This window comes from Neurospora crassa, linkage group I (assembly GCF_000182925.2).
Source record: "Neurospora crassa OR74A linkage group I, whole genome shotgun sequence".
NCBI classification, from domain to species: domain Eukaryota; kingdom Fungi; phylum Ascomycota; class Sordariomycetes; order Sordariales; family Sordariaceae; genus Neurospora; species Neurospora crassa.
In genome coordinates this window covers 361,370-386,086 of record NC_026501.1, presented here as the reverse complement: position 1 = coordinate 386,086, position 24,717 = coordinate 361,370, and the positions used below count along the sequence as shown (strand labels likewise).

General features: G+C 50.0%; 5 protein-coding genes across 7 annotated transcripts; 4 read left to right on the top strand and 1 right to left on the bottom strand.

Moving 5' to 3' along the window:
- Positions 1–2,014: 2,014 nt before the first annotated feature.
- Positions 2,015–4,669, top strand: NCU07504 (major facilitator superfamily transporter protein MFS1; the record flags this gene model as incomplete). Its single annotated transcript, XM_959958.3, has 3 exons — positions 2,015–2,543; positions 2,616–2,621; positions 2,696–4,669. 3 exons carry the CDS (start codon positions 2,015–2,017, stop codon positions 4,372–4,374), a joined length of 2,214 nt encoding a protein of 737 aa, XP_965051.3. The 3' UTR covers positions 4,375–4,669.
- A 592-nt stretch (positions 4,670–5,261) lies between these two features.
- NCU07505 (mito ribosomal protein L18) lies at positions 5,262–8,422 on the top strand. The gene is made up of 4 exons (XM_959959.3): positions 5,262–6,339; positions 6,418–6,726; positions 6,791–6,921; positions 6,987–8,422. The coding sequence occupies exons 1-4, from the start codon at positions 5,991–5,993 to the stop codon at positions 7,809–7,811; spliced, it is 1,614 nt and encodes a 537-aa protein (XP_965052.2). The 5' UTR covers positions 5,262–5,990; the 3' UTR covers positions 7,812–8,422.
- An 8,351-nt stretch (positions 8,423–16,773) lies between these two features.
- On the bottom strand, positions 16,774–18,112 carry NCU07506. 2 transcript variants are annotated; one of them, XM_011394880.1, is made up of 3 exons: positions 17,894–18,082; positions 17,112–17,833; positions 16,774–17,044 (listed from the first exon to the last, which is right to left on the bottom strand). In XM_011394880.1, exons 1-3 carry the CDS (start codon positions 17,906–17,908, stop codon positions 16,906–16,908), a joined length of 876 nt encoding a protein of 291 aa, XP_011393182.1. In that variant the 5' UTR covers positions 17,909–18,082; the 3' UTR covers positions 16,774–16,905. The 2 variants fall into 2 exon arrangements, with proteins under 2 accessions (XP_011393182.1, XP_011393181.1); XM_011394879.1 differs by having other exon boundaries at positions 16,789–17,044; positions 18,044–18,112.
- Positions 18,113–18,623: 511 nt separating this feature from the next.
- NCU07507 lies at positions 18,624–19,172 on the top strand. Of its 2 annotated transcripts, XM_011394881.1 has the most exons (3): positions 18,624–18,680; positions 18,744–18,863; positions 18,930–19,172. In XM_011394881.1, the coding sequence occupies exons 2-3, from the start codon at positions 18,751–18,753 to the stop codon at positions 19,051–19,053; spliced, it is 237 nt and encodes a 78-aa protein (XP_011393183.1). In that variant the 5' UTR covers positions 18,624–18,680; positions 18,744–18,750; the 3' UTR covers positions 19,054–19,172. The 2 variants fall into 2 exon arrangements, with proteins under 2 accessions (XP_011393183.1, XP_011393184.1); XM_011394882.1 differs by having other exon boundaries at positions 18,624–18,863.
- Positions 19,173–20,043: 871 nt separating this feature from the next.
- Positions 20,044–22,453, top strand: NCU16311 (hypothetical protein; the record flags this gene model as incomplete). Its single annotated transcript, XM_011395027.1, has 4 exons — positions 20,044–20,097; positions 20,293–21,714; positions 21,788–22,217; positions 22,295–22,453. 4 exons carry the CDS (start codon positions 20,044–20,046, stop codon positions 22,447–22,449), a joined length of 2,061 nt encoding a protein of 686 aa, XP_011393329.1. The 3' UTR covers positions 22,450–22,453.
- Positions 22,454–24,717: the final 2,264 nt, after the last annotated feature.

The following is a 24,717-nucleotide window of genomic DNA, read 5'->3' as shown; positions in this document are numbered from 1 at the left end:
ACCGAAGTGCTTTGATCGAAGCAGGAAAGCAAGACTCAGCTGCTATCCTTGACTTTTGATACAATTCCTATAATACCATTATCTGCTCTTCTTTCGCCTGTTGAACATTTTCCAAAAGTTATTCTACTTATACTATAGGTGGTACTCAACTTATCGCAGCTCATTCGACCACCACTTCGACCTACCGCCATCCGTTATCATCTCCATGAGTCCATTGTCCTCCGAGACACCTGTTTCCGATTGAATACCTTACGACAACTCGGACTTTAAGCGCCCCCGCTTTCCTCATTCAGCCACCAACGCGCCGACTCTGGTGTTCGCTATTGAGTGTCCGACCTTGCGACTCTCGACTGGTCAGCAAACGAAAAGGAAGCTGGACCTGATTTTGCGAGGTTCGACCTGGAAGATTCAGAGGTACAAAAAAGCGAATCGTGCATTTCCAATTCAAGTTCCTGGACGGAGGGTTGTTTTTGCTGTGTTTGGGTTGCTGGGACTGGCAAGGCAGACAGCGGTACCTGCAGTTGTACCTGCCCTGTACGATACATACCTTAGCGGGGGGGATCCACACCGCCTGCCGGACTCGGGCGAAGCAAGGCCCTTGATTTGCTCACAGCCCCAGGGTGGTCCACGCACCTCACTGAAGGTGACGAGAGTGCTACAGTGGGTACCATTTAAAAACGCACAACCCCGCCTTTTTTTCGACTTTGACTAAAACACCAAAAACCACCCTCTTTGTTTAAATGGCCCCCATTACCTCCAGCCCTATTAAAAAGGCAAAATTCAAGTACTCTACTCCCCGGAAGAGGAATCGGATTTATACTAGCTACTCTGCAGGAACCTCCGCTAAGGATGTAGCTAAATACAAGGGAGTGTCTATCTCCTACGTCCGAGGCGTAGTTCGCCGTTTTACTGCTTAAGACTATGGTATCTCTAAACCTGGCTGTGGACGACTACTACTCCTAAATGAGTACGATAAAAGACGGATTCTAGTTGTTATTGCTAAAGAGCCCTTCATTCAAATCGAGAGTTTGCGAAAAAAAGCATGCCCTTACGTTAAGAGGGGCTGCCTCACGAACAACCTCAAGAAGTGGAAGATTAGTCACCATCTTGCAACTACAAGGCTATATTTTTCTAATAAATATGCTGCATTAAGATATGCTTGGTCTTTAGAGTATGAGGATCGTCCCTTATCCTTTTGGAGGACGGTTCTTTTTACGGATGAGTTTATAATTGAGAAAGGAGGTGGAGGATAGCGAAAATAGGTTTTTCGTCCTAAGGGTAAATATAATTCTTTATTTTTATTTTTAAATATTTCGCCCAAAAGTTAACTATTTTTTTCCATTTAAAGCTTATTAATTATAGATCCTTCCTTCGTTCAACCGAAGTATAAGTTATTTCGCTAATCTTAAATATTTTAGGGTATAATTCGTTATAGGGTGAAGAGTGATTTCATTATCTACTACGGAGACCCCGATACTAAAAAAGGAGGTATAATTGCCCGAATTTATAAGTAAATTTTGGAGGAAGAGCTTCTAGGGTTAATAGAGCTTTATATTACCTTTATATAAAATAATACCCCTATTTATACTTCGAAGTTGTTAAAGGAGTGGTTAGCGGAGATGGGGTTTAAGGTTTTGTTATGGCTACCTTACTTACCCGATCTTAATCCGATTGAGAATCTATGGTCTTTACTAAAAGAAAGGATTATTGAAAGATGCCCAGAACTTTCGACGATGCTAAAGAACGAGAAGTCATTGGATTTACTATAGGAGGTGGCTACTATAGTTTGGTTGGACTTTAAAATCGATGTTGTAAATCGCCTCATTAATAGTATGCCTGCTAGAGTCCGGGCGGTGAGGGAGGCCAAGGGATGGTATACTAAATATTAAAAATAGATCAGAAGATTCCCCGCTTTCTAAAGTACCCCTCTAACGAGTTTTGGCCATTTTTATTAAGAATTGTGGTTGCCAGAGACTTTAGAAGCCAGGTGGTCATTCCCAGGGTTGGGGAAAAAATGGCCAAAATTTCGGGGTTGTGCGTTTTTAAATGGTACCCACTGTACGCCTATCAATGCCCTGCAACGGGCCCTAGCGTACAACTAAAGTACAGCGCAATGACACCACGGCACAACAACAACGTGAACCACGTCTACAATGGACCTGACATCCAGTGGGAGGACGAATCTCTCCGACCGCCACCAGCTCCGCGACTCTTTTCCCGTTCATCCTACGCATCCTACGCGTCCAAGGCCTCCAAGCGATCCTTCTACTCGTACACTTCGTCGTGCTTCGAAGCCGACGACGAGCGATCCGACACTCTCTCGTTTGCCGACTGGATCACCACCACCATGTCCGGCAGGATGAGTCCTGCCAACGCCGGCGACAACAGCGATTCCTACCCATACGGCGACGACACTGACGGCGACAGCAGCAGCGGCCTGCCTCCCCCACGATACCCCGGTGACGACACTCGCCCCACCAGCCAAAAGGAACTCGCGGGATGGTATGCCTATGCCTTTGCTGCTGAGGTCTATGTTATTTGCGGTCAGTATTATCATCATCAATTCCATCTTTTCGTCTGACTCTTCAAAGCTGACCGACAACATGTTTTGACAGGTATCGGTATGTTGATGCACCTATTGACTGAGCCGACAACAATCGCCCGAACTGCATGACTTACACGCACCCCAAAACAGGTTCCTTCATCCCAATTCTCCTCGAAAGTCTAGCTCGCGAAAATGGCGTCCTCCTCTCCGACCGATCGAAACCCTGCGGTTCCAGCTCCGACAAGCATACCACCTCTGCCGAAGGACAATGTGTCGTCTACGTACTGGGCATGGAAATCAACACGGCCAGCTTCGCCATGTACACGTTCAGCGTCAGCGTCCTGCTGCAAGCCTTGTTGGTCGTCAGCATCAGTTGCGCCGCGGACCATGGCAACTTTCGAAAGAAGCTGCTACTTGCCTTCGCATGGATTGGCAGCGCGTGTGTGATGGCCTACATCTTCATTAGCAAGAGCACTTATCTCATTGGTGCTCTGCTGGCCATCATCTCGAATACCTCGTTCGGCGCCTCCTTTGTGCTGCTGAACTCGTTCTTGCCGCTTTTGGTCAGGCATCACCCCGAGATCGATCAGGTTGGCGACTATGGCTCGCCAGGGTATGCGACTACCGAAGAGGGCGATGATGAGGACGATGAGTACCAGGAGGATAGCACGCGCAACTCGACGACTGCCTTGCTTGGAAGCCGAAGATACGAGGAGGGCGAACCGCTTTCCCGAGTTCAGACGACCGAGGAGTTGACGTCTCGCGAACTGGAACTGTCCACGCAGATCTCAGCCAAGGGCATTGGCATCGGCTACATTGCCGGCTTGTTCCTGCAGTGCGTGGCCATCGCCATTCTGATCACACTGAAGAACACCACTTGGTCGCAGCGGATTGTACTTTGCGTTATCGGTGCATGGTGGGCCATCTTCACCATTCCAGCCGCCATGTGGTTACGACCACGTCCGGGACCTCCCCTACCCACCAAATCCAACACCGGAGGCATTCGCGCCTTGTTCCACTACACCATCTACGCCTGGAAGTCCCTGTTCCGCACCATCCATCTCGCCCGGCGCCTCGTGGACATTGTTCTCTTCCTAGCTGGCTGGTTCTTGCTTTCGGATGCCATTGCTACGACCTCGTCGACCGCCATTCTCTTTGCCAAAACCCAACTCCACATGGAACCCTGGGCTCTGGGCATGATCAACGTCATTTCCACCGCCTCGGGCATCTTGGGCGCATTCTCGTGGTCCTTCATCTCCCGAAAATTCCGCCTCAAAGCCCATCAAACCATCTTGGCATGCATCGCCCTCTTTGAGCTCATCCCTCTCTACGGGCTTATGGGCTATCTCCCCTTTGTCCAAGCATGGGGCGTCGGTGGCTTGCAGCAGCCATGGGAGATGTACCCCCTCGCCGCCATCTACGGGTTTGTCCTCGGCGGCTTGTCAGGCTATTGCCGCTCTTTGTACGGAGAACTCATCCCGCCCGGATCCGAGGCCGCTTTCTATGCTCTTTATGCTATCACCGATAAAGGGTCGAGCGTGTTTGGACCGGCGATTGTGGGGGCGATTATCGATGCGAGCGGGGAGATCAGGCCGGCGTTTTGGTTCTTGGCTGCGATTGTGGGCACGCCGGCGCTGTTTATTTGGTTTATCAATGTGGAGAGGGGGAGGACGGAGGGAGAGGCGTTGGCAGAGATTATTGAGGGGTTCAAGATGAACGGACAGAATGGGCTCAACGGAAATGGGGCGGATGGACTGGCGGACGATAGGAGAGGGAGTGATGCGAGTAGGGCGATTTTGGGGAGGTATGATGATGAGGATGAGGAGTGATCATGATGATGATGATGGTGTTTGATGATATGGCTATATTGGGGATTATGATGGGTTATGGTGGGATTATCTGATGGTCGGGTTAGTTTTGGGTTGCTATATGCATAGCGCTGGCGTTGGCTTGTCTGTGTGGTGTTGGGGGTTTGAACGATGTTGTCGCTTATCTGTATTTGTGTACTTTTGCTGTGGATTACTGAATCTATCAAGTTTCTCTAGTTAGTTTGAGGCAAACAATTGTCTTTCTGGATTATGATGAAGACTCTTAGGTTGACAATATCAGTCAAGTTTGTGGGAATAGCGGCAAAGACTGACCCAAACGGGCAAACACAAACGAAACAACAACAACAACAACAGTCAAATTGTGGGTAAAATAGCACAATCCAGGTTCGTGCTATCAAGCGGGGAAGCTGGGGCCATCTTCTCGCTGTTATTGTAGCCGTCCACCAATAGTGGTCTCAGAATCTGCCCAGGTTCTCCTCTTTGGAGCTCACCTTGGCGGCAGATGGTCATCGATCTAGGTAAATCACGTGGCTGAGTGCAACGATTCTTTATTCCCAATTTGAATTGGGTAGAATGGAAGTTCATAGGCAATGTTCGTTGTAAATGCACGCCGTCTCGGATTGAAATATAGAGTTGGGTTACTTTACAGACTATAGAGTCCTCGGATTGTACACATTGAAACACTTTCATCCTATTGTCTTGTTGTTACGGCTATTGAACATCCAATTCTCTTATTGTTACCTACATAAGCGTTTGTCTGAGAGACTTGGTCGGGTACCCTTTATTCAGACTTTATGGGTCAATTGACTCAACTTGACAATAGACTTGCCCCCCCAGCTTTTTTGGCTTTGTTTTTTTCCTCTGCCACCCGCACACCCCCCGGTCAAGCTTTGTCCAGTCGCAGACAGTTCCAGACCCTTTTCCCCATTCCTCCTCGTCATCCACAAAGAAGGTCAACCACGGTCGACACAACACAACACAAGTCGCGGGTCGCGGATTCTTTCCCAATTCCTTCTCCCAACCACCACCGCCATAACTGAACCACTTGTCGTTGTCCATCGCGCGTGCCGACTGAGTGAGTGAGCCAAAGGGACAAGTCATAGCACAACACAACACAGGCCTTCTCCAACTGAAGTACAAAGTGGAAGTACTTCAGGTTCTCCAAGGTTCACACCCACTTTTTTTTTTCCGGCATCGAACCTTGCAGGACGGGAGCTCGAACCTTGACCCGGCAACCTCGCGCCCGCGCCCGCGCCCGCGTTTCTCCTCGCACGACAAAGCCGAAGCCAACCACGTCACCTCAACCTTTTTCAGGTTCAGGCCGCTCTCCAAGGTCGTCGCCGCCGCCCAACTCGAAACCTAGACAACATCAGACTTGTCGTCTCTGCTTAGAGGAGAGGTAGCGCAACCTGAGGCGCATCTTTCATCCGTCGTTTCTTTACGCGCGACCCCACCCTTCTTCTCTTCTGTCGCATCTTCGCCATCTTCGTCGCAAGTCATCACCAACCTTTGCGCCACCAACTACCGGCGCTTCACGACATCGCCACCCTAGCCGAAGCGCGGCGCTCCTAGCTCGCTAAACCTTTGCTCTTCTACTACACTCACACTACTCAACAATGGCCTCCTCGCGCAAGAGACCAAGGGCGTCCGATGCCGACCGCCAGGACAGGGTACAGGAACGGAAGGAGGATAAGGATAACACCCGAGCCGAATGCCCGTTCCAAGTCCACATTGTCGACCCCTTGGTGGCAGAGAAGAAGAAGAACAAGAAGCGCAGACGCACGGTCGGAGGCAAGGCCGAGTCGATCGACGACGAGGACACCGACCCAGCGGACAAGATCCACTCCCAGCCGTCTCCCTTTCATCCGTCGGGCAAGTTCAAGACGTACCCGAACATGGATGTACACTACAAGGTCGAGCCGGCCAAGGATTGGACCGACATGACGAGGTACAACAGCTTTGTGTGTGAGTTTGGCCCTTTGTTCTGTCCCTCTTCTCTCAGAAGAAACTTCCGGTTTACTGACTTGAACGATAATCTACTAGTGAATAATGTTAAATACTATGCAGAGAACTTCATCTATGTCGCCAACGACCTGAGCATAAAGAAAAAGGACCCAAAACAAGGCGAAAAGGGACCGAACGACGAGGCAACGGCCCCGATACAAAGGCGGGACACCGAGTGGGTCGCCAGGATTCTCGAAATCCGCGCTAGGGACGAGCACCACGTCTTCGCCAGAGTTTACTGGATGTACTGGCCTGACGAGCTGCCGGCCAAGACGCGAGATAGGAAAAGGATTGTGGAGGGGAGACAGCCGTATCATGGGACGGGCGAGCTGATAGCGTCTAATCACAGTGAGTGGGCCACAAGCGGTTCGGGTCAGAGTAGAAATTGTGTGTGCGCTAACATGGCTGGCAGTGGATATCATCAATGTGGTCAGCGTTACCGAGCCCGCGATCGTAAAGCACTGGTTTGAGGAGAACGACGAGGAGACCCAGGATAGTCTGTACTGGCGACAGGCCTATGATGTGCGGTCTCAAGAACTCTCGGTATGCGCCGTCACATTCATCTCAACCCTTTCCATGCAAAGATGCTAACAAGAACCCTGTCATAGACCGTCGAACTTGTATGCGGCTGCAACACTCCAGCGAACCCTGACAAACTGCTAGTCGGCTGCTCTTCAGAATCATGTAAGAAATGGTTACACGAAGAATGCATCAAGGACCAAGCCCTCAGGGCAACGTACGAGCGACTCGGCACCGACAAGCCTCACATCCCAGTAAAGGAGGAGAAGGTGGACAAGAAAGAGGAGGACGAGGACGACTCGAAGGAGGAAAGCAAAGCCAAGACGGAAGCAAATGGCGACACGCAGCAGCCGGACTTTGTGGACGTTAAAGCTGAGAAGGACACCACGCGAACCACCAACGGTAGCAACAACAGCAACGGCAACCGCGCCCTCAAACCCGACAGCGAAGACGACGCCAAACCCGTCGCTCCCGACGACACGCCCGACGCCGAAGCCGCAGAGGACGAGTCGACCGCCTCCGGACTAGCATTACGTTCAAGAAGAACAAGGACAGCAAGCGCAAAGGCATCCAGAACTACCACTCCCGCCCCCGCACCAGGATCAACGACAACAACGACATCAACGACAACGACAAAAATAATAAAAACAGAAGAAGGGCGGAAGAAACCCGGCCGACCCCGCAAAAAGGCTTCAGTTCCCCCTCCTGCTCCTCCCGGAGGAGGAGGAGGAGCCAGAGCCAAAGTAACCAACAAGGAAAGACCATGGGAAGGGTTATTTGCTGTCACGCTGGAAATGAACGGGACGCCGTACCTGGAGTTTACGGATCTCCGCGCGGATGTGGTGGCGAGGGGCGGAGCGAAGACGTGGACGGAACCGATTACGTGTTTGGTGTGTGGTGTGTTGGTTAATTAGTGATGGCGGACGATTACGGTGCTTCGTTTTTTGTGGTTTTGGTCATCCTTGTCCGACTTTGAGACGTGGAGGTATCGTCTGAGTGCATGGGGATTGACCGGGTTGATGACGTTCCTTGTGGGGAAGGAGATGAAGCTGGGTATGTGTCGGGTTGGGTTCGATGGGGGAGGTTAGTGGTCCTTGAGGATTACTACCTTCCAAGTATGGAACCTAGAGATGGGCGGGAGAGGATGTGGATGTGAGCAGGAGGACACACTGCCCTGGTTTTGTGTTGGAATTGGTCGGCATGAAGTCAGAGCAGAGAGGTTGGAATGGGTATGGGGAAAAAATGGATTTCACGAGCGATCTAACCGGTGCTGATACTATTGCTCACAACGACACGAAACGACATGACAACAACAACAACAACAATATTTGCTACTACACATACGTTTTTTGCTACGGGATACCTAGTGCTCAGTTGAGTATGGAGGAGGAGGAGGAGGAGGAGGAGGAGGAGCAAGATGGAAGAGGCTGAAAGAGAGGGGATGAGTTGCTTCAGGATGTAGATACCTACCTACCTACCTACCTACCTAGCTAGCGGAATAAGTATGATGCAAGCGAGTGAGCATACCTTTTTTTTTTTTTTTTTCCTCAAAACTTTTGTTTTCTGGGTAGGTACTTGGTACAGACCTTATACCTTGAGTGCCGTGGTGGACTGATGTGTAGGTACCTACCTATGGAAGGAGTTGAAGTTATGGTAAGACTTGAGGAGGAGAAGAACGCAAAGATCGCAAGATTCGATCTCGAACGAACGAACGAACGAACGAACGAACGAACGAGATGGGTTAAAAAGAAGAATGGGGTGACAAGGATGAGAAGGGAGGAGGGAACTGTGTGTGTGTGTGCCAAACAAACAAACAAATAATAGGTAGGTAGCCATCTATTACAGAAGTTACTAGGTACCTAGGTAGAGGTAGTTAAGATACCTCTTCTAACTCTACATACCTACTTACCTACTTACCTACTAGGTAGCTACTGGAAATACCAATGGATGGGTTATTGGTGTAGAGGTACACTTTCGTCTTGGAAAGAGAGTTGAAAGTTTGTTTGTTTGATGCACATGCTTGTCAGTCCCAGGCAGGTTCCACGGGGTGTTCCACGATGCAGGGGCCTGCTATTACCAACACCGCTTCAGAGTTCTGTAAGTGTTCTTTATATGTACCTACCTTAGGTACCTACTTAGGGTTAGTAGTTTGCCAACAAACATTTACTTTACTATTCATGTATTCGTAAATCCGTAACCAATTTCAGGTGAAAGATGGTGGTAGTGCGTGGTGTAAGTTGAGCCGCTGACTACTTACCTCTAGACACTCAAGAACTTCCTGTTCAAATGACCACCAGCAAGAGCCCAATAGGTAGGTAGGTACCTAGGTAGGTAGGTAGGTTCCTTGGTTGCCTCGGCGTTCTGTCCGCGGTCTGGTTGGTCAAAAGAGATAAGGTAGGTATCTGCGCATTTGGAATAGAGGGGTTAAGTACATCTACTACCTCTAGGTAACCAAAAGGAAGGAAGGAAGGAAGGAAGGAATGAATAAAGAGACGGGGGGGTTAATAAATGATGAAAGTACACTTACTAGGTAGGTACTTAGTTTTACTGGGGACCTAGTGTCGATGACCTTCATAGATACCTAGGGAAGGTACCTTATATTTCAGAATCGAAACTTCGCCTGCTAGGAAACAAGAAAAAAAAAGAAGAAAGAAAAAAACCGGGAAAAGCAGAAAAGGGGAAAGTAAAACGGGAAAGTAAAAGGGGAAAGTAAACAACAAGCGCTGTTAGGTTCAGATTCCTCTTCCAGAGCAGAGCGAAGGACCTAAAACGACTCAACTACCACCTGTATCTCTATCTACCTACCTACCTGATTCAAGGGCACAAAGGAAGCAGCCTCGATAGACCGAGACTGGACTGGACCTCTTAGTCAAAGCCTACTTCTAGGGGGACCTACCTACGAGGAGCTCCATCTTCCTCTCGATACCTAGGTACCTAGGTACCTAATCGCTCCAGTGAGTTCAGTGTCTTGATCTCTCTATACCTGTACGTGTCCTTAAGGTTTACCTCGACCCTCCATCGGTTTTGTTTTTCTGGGGTGAGCTCGTTCGTTGGCGGCTCTCGACACGCACGCCGCTTGATCTATGTCGGCCCTGCCGGAATCCCCCAACGCGCACTTCGCAAATCTTTCGATGAGGCTTGGGATTTGACATGTTTCGCCAGGGCATGTTGTCTACCTACCTAGAGGTAATTGAGCGAATGAGGTCCCGGATCGCGCGGTCGGATACATCCAGGCGCTATGTAATTGCCGATAATGTAATCTTTTGAGACCTAGGTATTACCGTGGTATAGACTACCTAGGTAGGTAGGTAGCCAGGGAGCGCAGAAGAGGAAGCCCTTTGATGCAAACACTTTACTTTCACTTTCAAAGTTTTGACTTTCGGCTGTGGTCCGTCCCATTGAGGCTTGATTTCTTGTTCACTTCTCAGTGCTAACAGATAGACATCGCGCATCAACCGTGTTCAAATACGGAACGTGACTTTCTTGGGGGGAAGTTACCTAGGTAGGTATTGGTGTTTGGTAGGTAGGTAGAGGTAAGCGCCGCTTCTTGGGGCTCAATACAACTCAAGAAAGACTTGAGTGGTTCGACTACGCCCTTTCTTTGGCATGTCCTTTGTGTTTGACCATCAACAACCTCTCTTCTGAGACTCGCAGGTTACAAGCTTTTCCGGGGACATTGAAGGTTCTCCTGCTTTGGAAGACGGGCAGGGACTCGGCTTCGTCATCCTACTCCCTGCTTGGCTACCTACAGATAGCACCTAGGCAGTCTTCACGCTCAGCCATCGACGACTTTCTGGCCAGGGACCCTGATTTTTTTTTTTGCGGGACGGGGCGGAAATAACTATAAATAGGGAAATGAAGCGGAGAAGTAAGGATTCAACTAGGTAGGTACCATGAGACCACTGCCGACCATCAACACCTTTGCTTTCTATCCCCAGATGGTTCTCCGTCAGACACATTTCCTCGAGCGAGCTCATTCCTCAATGGCAGAGAAGTTCCGACCGTCATCAGCCGCATAAGCTGGCGGCGGAGAATTGCTCCTAACAGGGGCGGTCTTGCGTTCAACGTTCCGAAAGAAGTAGGTAGGTAGCCTTGGACCTTGTAGTTTGGGTCGGATTGACAGTCCAATTTCTTGAGTAGTTCTGTGTATGAATTACAAGTCCTCGTCCGGTTGCTCTGGGATCGCGGGGAGTTTCGGGCCAGGCTTACATGGTCCAAATCGTGGTATCCCGTCTGAACCAGGATTGCATTGTTGTTGCTGCTGCTAGAGAAGGCAGGGTACAACGTTGAGTTCCTGTACCAGGAGACCTGCTTCCACATGAACTTGATCACGGCCAGAGTCCTCCAACTTCCCTCTTCAACTATTGCAATATCCCAAGTTATGTAGCATGGCACGACGTTTGTCGGCAATTTTGTTGATGGCGGTCAATACGCTACCTACCGCAGCGGGCATATAAGGATAGCATCTAGCATAGTAGGGGGGGTACTAGGCTAGGTTCAATTTCTAACCATGACAGTGAGCCTAGCCTAGGCAGTCCACCTAGCCTAGTTGTAAAATGGAGGGCTCTGATTGGTCGAATTTGGGTGCAAAATGGCAAAAGCTAAAGACTCTTATAAGGACCTTCTAGAAGGCCTCTATAAGGGTCTTTAGTAATAATCTTTAGTAGTAGTCTTTAGTAGTGTTCTTTAATAATAATCTTTGGTAGTAGTCTTTAACTTCGACTTCGAAGTCCGAAATCTGGATGAGGGCATTTATACTTTCGCGCGAAACTTTTCGCACGAAAAAAGACGACCACCAGCGGGATTGAACTGGTAATAGGAAGAAAGAAAGTAATAACAGAACTATTGAGCTACTAGCCCAATTGATTGATAAGAAGGTTCGTTACTTCTATTTATATAAGGAATTGAACTTTGGAGTTTTCCCAGGAAAGAGTAGCCCAGCTGGAAAAAAAAAAAAAAAAAAAAAAAAAATTCCAAGTCTAACACAGCACATCGTTATAGGGGGCACCCAAATTGACCAATCAAAGCCCTCTATTGAGCAACTAGGCTAGGTGATTCACCTAGCCTAGTCAAATCACCTAGCCTAGTGAACCCCTACTATGCTAGATGTTTTGGGAGATTTCCCGCTATGGTACCAAAGCGTCAGCAGAGAAGCAATCTCTTGAAAACTAATCCAACACACGATGGTAGGTAGGTAATTTCGCGGATCTCCGGCCTTCTCCCTACCGACATCTCTCCGAATCTCCTGGCTTGTTGCATACCTACCTAGAGGTACCTATCCATCCGCGACCAGCCTTCCTGCACATGCCCGACCCACTCTCTCAAAATGTCTAGACTGCAGGTGCTCAAGCAGTCTCTACAGCAACATGAAAATACCTACGTACCTACTTATCATTTTACTCGTGTAAATCAACGTTGTTCAAACGCCTCGGGAAGATGGAATAGTACCTCTGATGGGGACGGGAGGTATCGACACAAGGAATATTGACGTTGTCCCATAAGTGGTATATTACAACTGGTACTTTGATACCTCTAGACTATAGCTCGAGAGATCATGGAAAATCTTTGTGTGCAAAGTTCGGATGGAAGTCGACTGGGCAAGGGATGAGTAATCAAGGATTTCCATGAGACGGCGATATTGACAGGATTATTTCACCGGATGACACTGGGGATATCCACTAAGACAGAATATCAGATGATCATGTCCACTGTTGTTTCTCTTTGGGGGGGATAGGTTGATGAAAGAGGATGAGTTCGGCTCCAAGCCAGGACACGGGTTAAGGATCAGCGGGTATCATTCGATGGTAATAGAGGTATCTTTACAAGGATGGATGTTACCCCAGTTGTGTTCGTCGAACGGTTTCGACGCCGGCCTCGACGTCCAGTCCGCTTTGTGGACGGTGGCTAGAAGTTACACCTCGGCTACATCACTTTCGGCGTTGACATCTCGGGCGTACTCGAGAACGAAATCTTTGCTCTTGCCAATGGCTTCTTTTTGGTCCGCGACGTACTTCGATAGAAAGTCCGTTGCGTTTCTGTATACCTCAACGCTGTTTGCCGCGGCAAGTCTGTTGGCAGCTTCTATTGCTACTGCGTGAGAAAAAGGTACTGGCAATGGAATACCGGTATGCACCAACTTTGGGCAGACGAGTGGCATGGAATATCCCTGCCACACATGACATCGACATGGACGAAGTACAAAAGGTACTAAGGTCCCACAAGGACCTGATCCGAAGTGTGAAGAAGGAGGAAGAGGAGAGGAAGAAGGCTAGGGCGAAGGAGGAGAAAACGAGGGCTCGACGGGCAGTACAGAATGCGAGAAGACGGCGTTGACAGTGGTGATCTGTGTTCTCACTTGTGTGCACATCCGCACCCAAGACCTGGATTGACAAGTGGATGACGTGTTGTGCAGGCATGCTGGTAGCCCACCTGTGAACTGGACCACCATACCGGCGCGCGGCGAGCTGGCAGTGATTACCATCCCTGGGAAAGGGGAGTTGTACATTCATCGTCGTCTGTGGGCTTTGACCGCACCAGAGAGAAAATGTTTTTATTGCAAGCGCTTGCAGCCCGCGCCATCGGGGTACAGCCGGCTTTTTTTTTTTTTTGGTACCTATAGATACTGTTGAATAGGGGTATGAGGGTTTGATGGTAGATCTGATAAAAGGCCGGAGATAAAAGGTACCTACCTGTATGGAAATGGAGGCAGATACGTAGGTATCATTAGTGGCCATGGAGTTTACATCTTTAGATCAGTACAATATCTATACGGGTGTAAGGTAGTACCCTTTGAAGGGGGGGGAGCATTGTGGAAGGAGCGTTATACGTACGAACCATATATGTAGATCCGTACGGACCATAGACTACGAAAATCTTGTTCTTTTCGTTTTTCTTTATTTTTTTCTCGTTCTTTCTGCTTTTTTTTTTATCCGAGAGGGGGCATTGACGCAAGATTTCCCGCTAGGGAGGGAAGGTCTATCTCTCTCTCTCTCTCTTTCCTGGGACGATCAGGATCATCATCATCAGATGGATCAATGAATCCATTACCTAGGCTATGCTGATTCACGCATCATCTGAGGTTCGAAAGAAATAAGTGTACCTAGTTCATTATCGCTGGGCCAAGCGGGTAGAACCCAGGTCTGTATCACTTCGATACGCACATCCCGGTAAAGTGTGGTTGGCCCGAGAGTGCTTGGAAGAAGTTAATATCTCTGATATGTTGCTCCGACTCTGTGCGGACAGAAAAGGGGACGCGCTCGTCGATGTAGGAGACTGCTAGTCTCCGCAGCTCCCGGACGGGACCGTTTTCCAAACACTTCCTCTCCGGGGTAGTTGGCAACAGCAGGCGGCGGTTCTGGTCGTATATATATGTATATATATATATATATATATATAAACCTGAGTTTCCGGGACTTCGGGGTGGAACTTTGCCCTCCTCATCAATTCGTACACTCCTTGGATAGGTACTCAACTCATTGATTCGTAATCGATATCTCCTATATGCCATATTGGATATTACTGCATTGTATCAGGACGTACTCAGCTCGTCAATCGTGTGGCTCAGCATGTGGTTACAATACTTCTAGGTAGGTTGGTAGATTATGAGGCCCGACATTGTTCCTATGACTGATAACCGTGATCGAACTTCTAGTTGCTGCTGCCGTTTGATCAGGAGAGTGCTGGGAAAGGAAATCGCCTCTATATATGAGAAGCGGAAATGATTGTGGCGACCGTGATCATGTCGATGTGGTGACTGGGGAGCGGCCTTTCCCAGAAGTGGCAGTTGTTAACAGGGAAGGCAGGCTGCTTGGGTCAAAGCATTCAACATGCCTTCGAATGATGTGAACTCGTGAATAGGTACCCACCTTTGTACACCAGATGGGTGGGTGCCATTCACCCCTTTTTACCGCACAGTGCCTTTCTTCCTCGATCTTGCAACTGTTTGGATGTTTGCCACCAGAATCGAGCAGCAGATGCGAGATAATGATGCCGGGAACAAGTCAAAGAACTTTCCATGATGAATTCTTGAGGACACTTCGCTTTTCTCCGTTGGTCGAGCGCCATGTAACAACCGATGGCACAAAGTAACAGCCACTGCATGCCTTCCAACTTTTTTCCAAGCTTGTAGGACCAAGATGAACGCACCAGGCAGCATTCATGCATGTAAAAAGTCATTCCGCCAACTTCCCCAAGCAATGAAAAACAGGCGGCTCGATGCCTCTTGTTCAGTTGACTCAGTGACAGACTGAGCCGCAGGATGAGCCGCAGATGAAGCTGCAGACTCCAGATGCAGCACCAGAAGGTACAGAGGGTTCCAGAAAGGAGGAGAACATGAACAGGTAAGCAGGGCAAGGACAGCTTTATCGCAGGTATAAAAAGGTGGCTACCACCCATTCCCCAAGTTTTCGTTCTCTCCTCCTTCCTTCCCAAAACACCAACCGTCACCCAAGACCTCTTGCCTGCACCACTCCAAAATCAGCTTGACAGCCATTGGAAAATGCAAACAGGGCTCCAAACCTCCACGTGGCCCAGGCCAGTACGCATGACTTCAGTTGCTTTGGCACACCAAGCTAGCCAACCAGTCGTGGTTCAACCTCTTTCTCGACAACTCGATAGACTCGCGGCGAGAAAAAAAAAAAAAACTGAGTCGACATGGACACAGGCGAGACAACAAGTTTTTGCCCCTTTGGGCTTCTCTTCTCGTCACTCTCAAAAACTCATCATGCCTGCCTGACCTGATCACTGCTCCGGGGGGGGACTCAACAAAGTGAGTACCTCACAATCGCAGAAAACGACGTATCGCTTTGTACTAACGAAGCCGTACCTTATAGAGCACCCCCAAGCAATCTAGCAGACGGACGGCATCTGCAAATGTCAATCACGAGCTTGTGCTATGACAAGTCAATCCTCGAGGCTACCTACCTCCAGGTATTTCCGCCTTGTCACCCCCAACATGATGGCCATCAATCTGACCTGTATCCAGAGTAAAGGGTGCCCTGGGTTAGTCGATCCTAAGCCATAGGGAAGTTCCGTTCCATGCCCCGTGTGGCGAAATGGACAGAAGCCGGTTAACATTCCGGCACCTGGATATGGGTTTGGTTTTGTGCGGCAACGCAACTGAACGCGGAGACGACACAAACGGCGGGGGCTCGACCAACCAACCGACCACCAACCAGTGTGTTATATCCAGTACAACAGCTGGTGCTACCTCAAGAATAAGGTACCCGAGTTCCTCAATCTATGGGAACTCAACGAGAGATACCTGGACAGAACATTCGAAACTACCCGAGTTCCTCAATTTCCGGGAACTCAAAGAGCGGCACCACGCATCTCCAGAACAGGACAGAACATTCGAAACTACCCGAATTCCTCAATTTCCGGCGGCGACTCAATGAGAGATACCATGGATTCCCAGGACAGAACGTTCGAAACTACCCATGGGTCTCCCGGATTCCTCAATTTACAGCAGGGGTCGGCGTGGTCGTCCGGAAGGATGTCAGGATTGATCGGGATTGTGACCGAATACGACCAAATCATTCGAAGCCATCTCACGCCGCTGTGATGGGATTATCGAGCTGCGTATAGCCGTGGGCGTGTTTCTGAGGAGCAGTGCGGGGTAGAATTAGTCATGGGAGATGGGATTAGAAAGGGACCTGGTTCAGGACGGGAGTGGGTATTGGGGGAAAGTGTCAGGCGGGGCAATTCGGGTAAAGGGGACAATAGATCCTGTTTTGTCTGTGGGCATTGGAGGTGTCATTGATAGTCAACGGGTGAATGATAGTAGGGTTGTTGGGATTGGGGAGGTGTTTCGGAGTTGAATGGATATTGCGGTGTGAAAGACGGGAGTGAGAAGATGGATGGGACATGCTCGATAGTCGACATGAATGGAATGAGTAGTTGAGCTGCTTTGTTCATTCTCATGTTCGTGTGGATAATGATGGAGCAATACCGCGTGATCATTGCAAACATGTTCAACTTGTATCCAATTATGTCCACCTCTGCATTATATTAGAGCTTGGAAGCGGGCCCAGAAGCCTCAAACTCGACCTTGTTCTTGCAAGTGCCGACCTTCTCGAGTTCCACCTCGACAACATCACCATTCTTGAGCCAAAGCTGGGGCTTGCGGCCCATACCGACACCCTGAGGACTGTTATATGTTAGCATTCAATCAACAATCCCCTGCGATTTCCCCCAAGGAATGGGGAAATACTCACGTTCCAGTCCAAATGACATCACCCGGCAACAATGTCGTCCCCCGGCTCAAAAAGGCAATCGTCTTCTTGACCGAGAAGATCATGTCCGCCGTGCTGCTCTCCTGCACCGTCTTACCGTTCAACTTTGTGCTAATCTTGAGCGTCTGCGGATCTTTGATCAAGTCCTTGCTGACGATACCCGGACCAAACGGCGCCCACCCATCGAACCCCTTTCCGAGGGACCATTGCCCACCACCGCGCTTGATCTGCCAATCCCGATGGCTGACGTCGTTACCGACGGCATAGCCCAGGACGTAATCGAGCGCCTGGTCCTCTGACACGTCGCGGCAGCGCTTGCCAATGATGGCGACCAGCTCACACTCGTAGTCCAGGCCTTCGCCCTCCTGCGCCATGCGGGAGATGGGGATGGGGTCGGTGGGGCCCGAGAGCGAGGTGACGGGCTTGTAGAAGAGGACGGGGAAGGTGGGGATGGGCATGTTGGCTTCACGGGCGTGTTGCTCGTAGTTGAGACCCAGGCAGCGGATGGTGCGGACGTCCTCGGGGGCCAGGGGGGACAAGAGGAGGCGGATGTCGGCCACTTGGTCGGTTACCGTGTAGGAGCCAAAGATGTCGCCGGTGATGAGGCGGGCTTGCTTGGCGGCCCGGATGTCGGAGACACCCTGGGGGAGGAGGGCGTCGCCGTAGTAGGTGCGGCCGTCGCGGGCGAGGAAGCGGACAAGGCGCTGTGGTGTGATGTTGTTAGCTTGACATTTAGGTGTTGTTGTCAGGATGAGATAACTTGCAGTGAAGGAGGCCATTGTGACTGATGGGACAATTAGGTATATATGAGCGGTGAGGTGGTGAGTGAGAAGAAAGGGGATTTAAGTCAGTGAGGAGTGAGAAGTGGAAGTGACAATGACGGCATTTATAATCCAGCTGGAGATACCTAGTACGGCGTTGTCCCGTCTCCCCCGCTGTCTACTTAGTCTCACTACAAGTGAATACCAGTAGTGGCTACGGGGAATAGTGGCTACCTACCTAGTGCCCCGGACTCGGAGTGGATAGTGCATTCCACTTGCCGCAGTGGGCCATCTGCGGGTATCGGCGGCGGGGGAGCAGCGGTTCCCTTCTTCCACTTCCATCCGTCAACCGCCGGTTCACGGGTCGCTGGCGGGCTGTTAGTGGCTAGGTACCCCACTCTACAACCTGAAACGCGTGTAAGAGGAACTTGAAGTCGATAGCATCAAGGAAGAGTCGCCAACACTTTGGGTAAAGAAAAACGACTACAGATTCATCAATGTTCACCTGGCATTCCATTTTATTGTCAGTGTCTGTTCTCATAGATATGGAAAAGAATGCCGGGGCCGGGAACCCCTCTCCACGTTAGCGCTCGGCCCCCCGGGGTAAGCTCTGCCGAGGTCTCCATTCAGTTGGTGTCAGCACCCGTAGCACTAACAATTAGACTAATCTGGTGATGATGCCGTGCCGAGCTCTCCGCCAATCCCGTGTCTTGCGTCATAACAATTTTCATTCTTGAACTTCACCGGGCATTGGAGTCGGACTGTGACACCATCCACACCACCGCAACTTGTAACTAGAACATCTTTAGCAACTGCTGCTTTGGGGATAAACCGAACTGATACCACACAACAGCATCACCATGGCCCGCTTGTCTGGCCTGCAAAAGGAGGTCCTCAGACTCTACCGCAAGTGTCTGCGCGAGTGCCGCAAAAAGCCGGAAGCCACCCGGGCTCACTTCAAGGCCTTTGCTAGGTGAGATTTCCTGGAGATACTCACCCCTCAGACCTACCTACAACATGACGCTAATCCGGAATCTAGAACCGAGTTCGAAAAGAACATCAAGGTCGACAAGAGAGACTTCTCCGCCATCGAGTTCCTCCTGCGCAAGGGGTCGCGCCAGCTGGAAATGTACGCTTCGCCCGGAGTCAAGGATATCAGATAGCAACCGACCGAGGGAAGCTTCCTTCACTTTGTCAACCGTCATCATCATCATCACTCCTTCTCCTACCGCTGGCGGCACTTTATATTTAATCCAACCTGCTTCTTTCTTTCCGTCCCCTCCATGGCCTCAACTGAGTGGCATGACTGGCCCCTTCTGTCCACAGCCCTCCCCTCTTGATCCAACATCTCCTGTCTATCTCCGTGTTCCCTCTCCCAAGTCCAGTCCAACAATAACAACAACAACAACAACAACAACAACATCCGCACATCACCAGTCAGTCATTTCCAGCAGACCTACCCACGGCTTTGAACAATTCCCTCTTGGATCTGCCCCTCTTGGATTAGAAATGGCCCGACAATGCCTGCATACAACTTAGCTTAGAAAGGAAGTCCGCACCGTCGGCCCAAGATCAACACCTCCTCTCCCTCCCGCAGTCCCAGTGTCGCCCGCCGCGCAGCCGAGGAAGTCTTTCGCAAACCCCTCAGTCTGTCCCTCCACAAACTCCGTCGAGCTCAGGCCAAGCGGCACGCCACCAAAGTCCGTGTCTCGTTTGTCCGCTCCAACGGGTGCCGGAATCGTCTTTCTTCGGGGTCCTCGAGAAAAAGGTCGTCGTATCAGCGCAGCAAGCCTAACCCTCAGAAGCGTGGAAATGGCGGTGCTATACCAGTGATATGGCAGAATATCGACTACAAACAAGGCCCAAGACAGCTGGACAAGAGTCACGGTTCGTATGCCAAGGTTACGCCCCATGATGCCTCCTCTTCGCAGGAAGACCAGCACCGACACTGTTGCCTAGGAAGCCCGTCTGAGAAACATGCGGAGAAACCACCTGGAGCGTATTGGGGAGAGCTTCCAAAATCACCTGTGAAATCACCGCCCAAGGTCCCCAAGCCGCCAGCCAAAGAGCCACTGTTACACATCAGCAGAGATAAGCGATCCGTCATCAAGTTGCGACCCCTTCCTCCCCCGCCTGAAGGCCCGAGTGCTCCAATGCCGAAGCCAAGACCAAGTCCAGGCACGCCAACTCCGAGAGGAAAAGCTCCCGTAAGACCGGCTCCTGTCAGACCGGGGGCATCACAACTGCGCAAGCTTCCACTGCATGCTCAGACGTGGGTCCCTCCCGAGACCTGGGGTTCTACTAACAAACGGATCAAACCTCACAAGAAAGGCTCTGGTAATAAAGACCGCGCCCACGCATCATCGTCCAACAGCCGCCATATTGTATCCCGCTTCTGCCAGCGTCGAAAAGCGTTGAATAGGTCAAAGGAGTCCCAAGAGGCACAATCGAAGGGCGGTGCTAGCAAGATTCCAGATTCTCCTGCTGATGTCGGTGAAACGCATGGATCCATCCGCACAGTGAATGAGCTTCTCCCCTACCGCGACCAATTTCGAAAAGCCGGGCTTGCGGTGACATCCAAGGAGCAAAGGGCATACCACCGGAGAGGCAAACTCGCGCCCTTGCTTGGGAAGATGTCACCGCCAGGAAGCGAATGGCTGCGACTAGATGGAGGAACCGAGACTAAGGAGCTCAACAATAATACCTCTAAGAAAGATGACTCTCCCTCTCCTATCAATGTTGAACAGATATCACAGAAGAGCGGAAAAGACAAGCTTTCCGACCCGTCGTTGTCACCACCACCCAATTCAACAGCAACGCCAGAAGCAGTGTTTGCAAACCCCGAAGCATCATCCCCAGAGCGTCGGCCTCCCTCAATCCCCGATGAAGAGAAGAAAGGAAACACCCAACCAATAACCACCCCACCACCTGCACCAAAACCCGCCGGCATTCCAAACTCCGACAAATCCCTCCCTGCCCTCCCGCGTGTCTTTTCCCAAGTCCTGGTCCGACACGGCAGCGGTCCCTCGCGCAACTCCAGCTGGAGCGCAGCCATGCGCCAATTCCCGCCTACCATCGTGGAACAAAAAGAGCCATCACCAGACAAACAACAGCAACAAAAAGTCATTAACCATGGTCGTCAACAAAACACCACCACCACCACCACCACCCCATCCATCCAGTCCACTGCCACCACCACCAGTTACGGAACGGCCATTATAATCCAGCCAGCAGCAAAGAGTTACGGCCAATTACTGATACGCAATACCAAACGAAACAGCGTTAGCGAAGCCACTGTTATCACCAAAACTCCCCATCCCAGCGTCGTATCAAGTATAGAAGTGCCGGAGAGTGTCAGAACCGGCACGCTTTCATGCTTAGATCAAGCTCTTGATGAAGCTGTGCGACGGATGCAAGCCATGGGGGAGAGTGTAGCTACTTCTACTCCTTCCGGTACAATCAAGTCATTGTCGAAATCAAAATCGAAACCGAACAAAGCAACGGGTGAACATCAACGATCCACGAGCAGCAAGGATGCGCCGTCTCCGTCGCAGAGGTTGCAAAAGGCTGCGGCGTTGAGGAGGCAGAAGATGGTGCTGAGTGGTACATGTGCGGTGGGGGGTAAAGGTAGTCACAGTCCGCGGTCGAAGCCTCCTTCTCTGGCCAGCACGGTGGAAAGGGAGGAGGAGCAAGTAGGTGGAACGACGACGGCATCGCCAACGCCGGAAGTGGAAGAAGCAATGGCTGTGGTTATTCCCAGGGTGCCATCGTCAAGACCACCACCACCTTCCAGTTCAGGACCGTCGGTGTTGGCTTCTATTGAAGTGCGCTGCCCGTCTGTTCCAGTTGTAGATGCAGTTTCGGCCTCGACGACTTATATTCCCAAGGGAATTGAAGGTCGTGCACCGCTACGGATTACTCGCCCTGAACCGAGTCATGGTTCTGTTCCTGATCCCGCTGCGTTTCCTTCCCGCCCACTCCCACCTTCTAAGCCGGAGAGTAAATCTAGTCGGCGAAACTCCCGTGAAGTTGATAAGGGACAGGCACAACGGTTTCGGGTTAGCAAGCGGAGTAGCTTTGTCTCCCACCAGCGTGTCCCTTCTCAAGGTCCCCTGTCTCAACGTCCATCTCATCGTCCCCCCTCTCAACGAGCAAGCTCCCACCAGCGTGTCCCTTCTCAACGTCCCCTGTCTCAACGCCCATCTCAACGACCCCCCTCCCAGCATCCCCCTTCTCAGCGTCCTTCTCATCGTCTTTCTTCTCATCGTCCCCCAATCCCATCCTCCCGCTCCTCCTCACTCCTGCACAATTTCTTCACCACCCACCCGTCCACCCAAGACTCATCATCCAATAAAGGGAGAAGCAAGAGGAAGAGAAGAAATAGACCGTCCTCCAACCATCCAGACCGCCACCTCCCCGCGATCGATATCCTCAAAGGGCTACAAATCATGTGCGCCGCGTCGGCAGACGAAGAACTCGATGCGTGGTTTCGACATAAGACGGGGTTGCCGCTGAGGCGGTTTTTGGTGGATTTGAGGGGTTTTGAGGATGTGTTGTGATGGGGTTTTTTTTTTTTTTTTTTTTTTTTTTTTTTTTTTTTTTTTTTGGAATTGTGGGGGCATGGATAAGGGGGTTAATGAAAGTGAAAGGAGTGGACAAAGTAAGAGGGGGAAGAAAAAGAAAAAGAAAAGGGAGGGGGGGAGGCAGGAGAGCAGCCTTGTTGGAAAAAAACACGAGAAAGAGTGGGAGGTGGGGAAGTGGAAGGGGAAGTGGGAGGGGGGAGGCTAAAGAGATTAGAGCAAGAAGGGGTAATAAATGGATGGATGGACGGATGGATGGATGGATGGATGGATGGATGAGGCACGGAGAGAACGAAGTAGTGGAATTAGTGGAAGTAGTGGAAGAAGCAAACACAACAAGAAGCATAAGAATTGAGACCATGGAACATGGAAGAAGAGGAAAGAAAGACGGCATAAACACACAAGGGAATTAATCATTCAGGATAATACAAGCAAAACAATCATCATCATCAAACTTCAAATTCCGGTAACAAAGAAAGAAAAAAAAGTTCGTCAAAGAAAGAGACTAGCGAATTGACGTACGCTGGAAAGAAAGAAAGAAGAACCACGTACAGGAGGAGAGAGAGAGATATGTGTTATACCAGGAAGGATGGATTTATTTCATAGGAGGAGGGGATGGGACGGATTGGAGGAACAAAGGGTACCTACCTACCTACCTCTAGCACCATGGGCATGGAAATAGGAATGTTATAAGGACGATGCCAATGCCAATGAACCAATGCGAAGAATGCAAAATAGGAACGACGACGGATAATAATAATACTCCAGCTCATCAAGTTCAAGCACACACTCACTCACAACTCACAACTCAACCAGAGCGGGAGGACCCTACGGTACAGTACAGTAGAGTTTTTTTTTTTTTACCAACCATCCCAAGTAGGTAATATGTGCAGAGGGCCCGGCGGCCGGAACTCACCATAGGCACCTAGTTTCACTCGAGTAGATACCTATCGGAGTCGGCTGGAGAAGACCCCCCCAAGAAGATAAAGAGAAAAAAAAAGAAAATAATGATGAAAACGAGAGTTGGGGAAAAAAAAGGGAAAAAAAAAACCCCCAACAAAAAGGGTGGAGTATTAGGATAACTTCCTAGTAAATATCAAGGTATCATCATCTAGCTCCATGAATACCTACCTACCTATGTACCTACCTAGGTACCTAGAGATACGAATGTTGGCATATATGTGGCATGGTCACTTGTTTCTGGTCCCAAACTTTCGTTTAAATAAGGTAGGTCATTAATCCAATAATTGTTGGTTTTGAAAGGTTAGGTTGGTGTTGTGCATGAGGGTGATAGGACTTGGGATTATTGTGAAAATGCAGCATGTCGCGAACCCAATTTTTCGTTGTCCTCTCTTCCTTCTTTTTTAACCCCCCATTTTCTTTTTTCTCTTGCGGCAGATTATCCGATTGGAGTTCGACCAAGACACCTCCTCCCGGTCCAGGTTGTCTCCCATCACGTCTTCCCTTTGGAAATCGAAAAGACAATGATCGACGCGGCTATCCAGACTGTCAAGTAAATAAAACCAAACCCGTGCTATGGCCCATGATCATCAATTGAAGGGTGCTGGTTTAACCCTAAACGCGTGGACCAAGCGTGGAGGGAAATGGAGGGGCTCATCGTTGGCAACAGAAACGGAGCAAGCAGCAGCTACAAGTCACTCAAGCCACAAGACCACACGGCCATAGCCTCGCTTGGAACCACAATCATTCAACTCAATTAACGAGCTACAAACTGCGGTCTCACACACCCAAAGGTGCAGTAACTATAGAATCCCTAAGCCAGTGACGATGCTCATCCATAGGGATCATGTCTGGTCACACTATCTTAACGATACATCCCACTGGCCACGGGCCTATCAACCTGACTTGGGTATCGCCGAGAGTCTCTCCGTCTTGGAACGTCTATCCTCGATCTTTCCACTCTCTTTCAGATGCGCCAAAGTCCCGGTTACCATGAAAGTAGAGATAGGTAAAACAAATCATCCTCCCGCCATGCAGTATAAGGTTAAAGATGACACTAACTTCCAACCAAGTATAAGAACAAAAAGTGTGTTTACTTGGACTCCCGAAACAAATGCAGCTGTGATATCAAACACCAGTAAAGTTAGACTAAAAACTTTTTTTCCGCCGCACGCATAAACACAAAACATAAAAACGGCCATCTCAAAACGTCAAAGTCATTCCACCAACTGGGATACTTTTGGTTTTCCACAACATCAACATCATGCTTTTGCGGCGTTCGTGAGA

What these genes read in the sequence shown, in the direction of transcription:
- NCU07507 (XM_011394881.1), top strand. Translation starts at nt 18,751, where the DNA reads ATGGCCCGCTTGTCTGGCCTGCAAAAGGAGGTCCTCAGACTCTACCGC. An exon ending in CACTTCAAGGCCTTTGCTAG is followed by an intron (nt 18,864 to 18,929) that starts GTGAGATTTCCT and finishes TCCGGAATCTAG; the next exon opens with AACCGAGTTCGAAAAGAACA.
- NCU07505 (XM_959959.3), top strand. Translation starts at nt 5,991, where the DNA reads ATGGCCTCCTCGCGCAAGAGACCAAGGGCGTCCGATGCCGACCGCCAG. An exon ending in GAGGTACAACAGCTTTGTGT is followed by an intron (nt 6,340 to 6,417) that starts GTGAGTTTGGCC and finishes ATAATCTACTAG; the next exon opens with TGAATAATGTTAAATACTAT. An exon ending in TGCGGTCTCAAGAACTCTCG is followed by an intron (nt 6,922 to 6,986) that starts GTATGCGCCGTC and finishes ACCCTGTCATAG; the next exon opens with ACCGTCGAACTTGTATGCGG.
- NCU07506 (XM_011394880.1), bottom strand. An exon ending in GATGTCATTTGGACTGGAAC is followed by an intron (nt 17,045 to 17,111) that starts GTGAGTATTTCC and finishes AACATATAACAG; the next exon opens with TCCTCAGGGTGTCGGTATGG.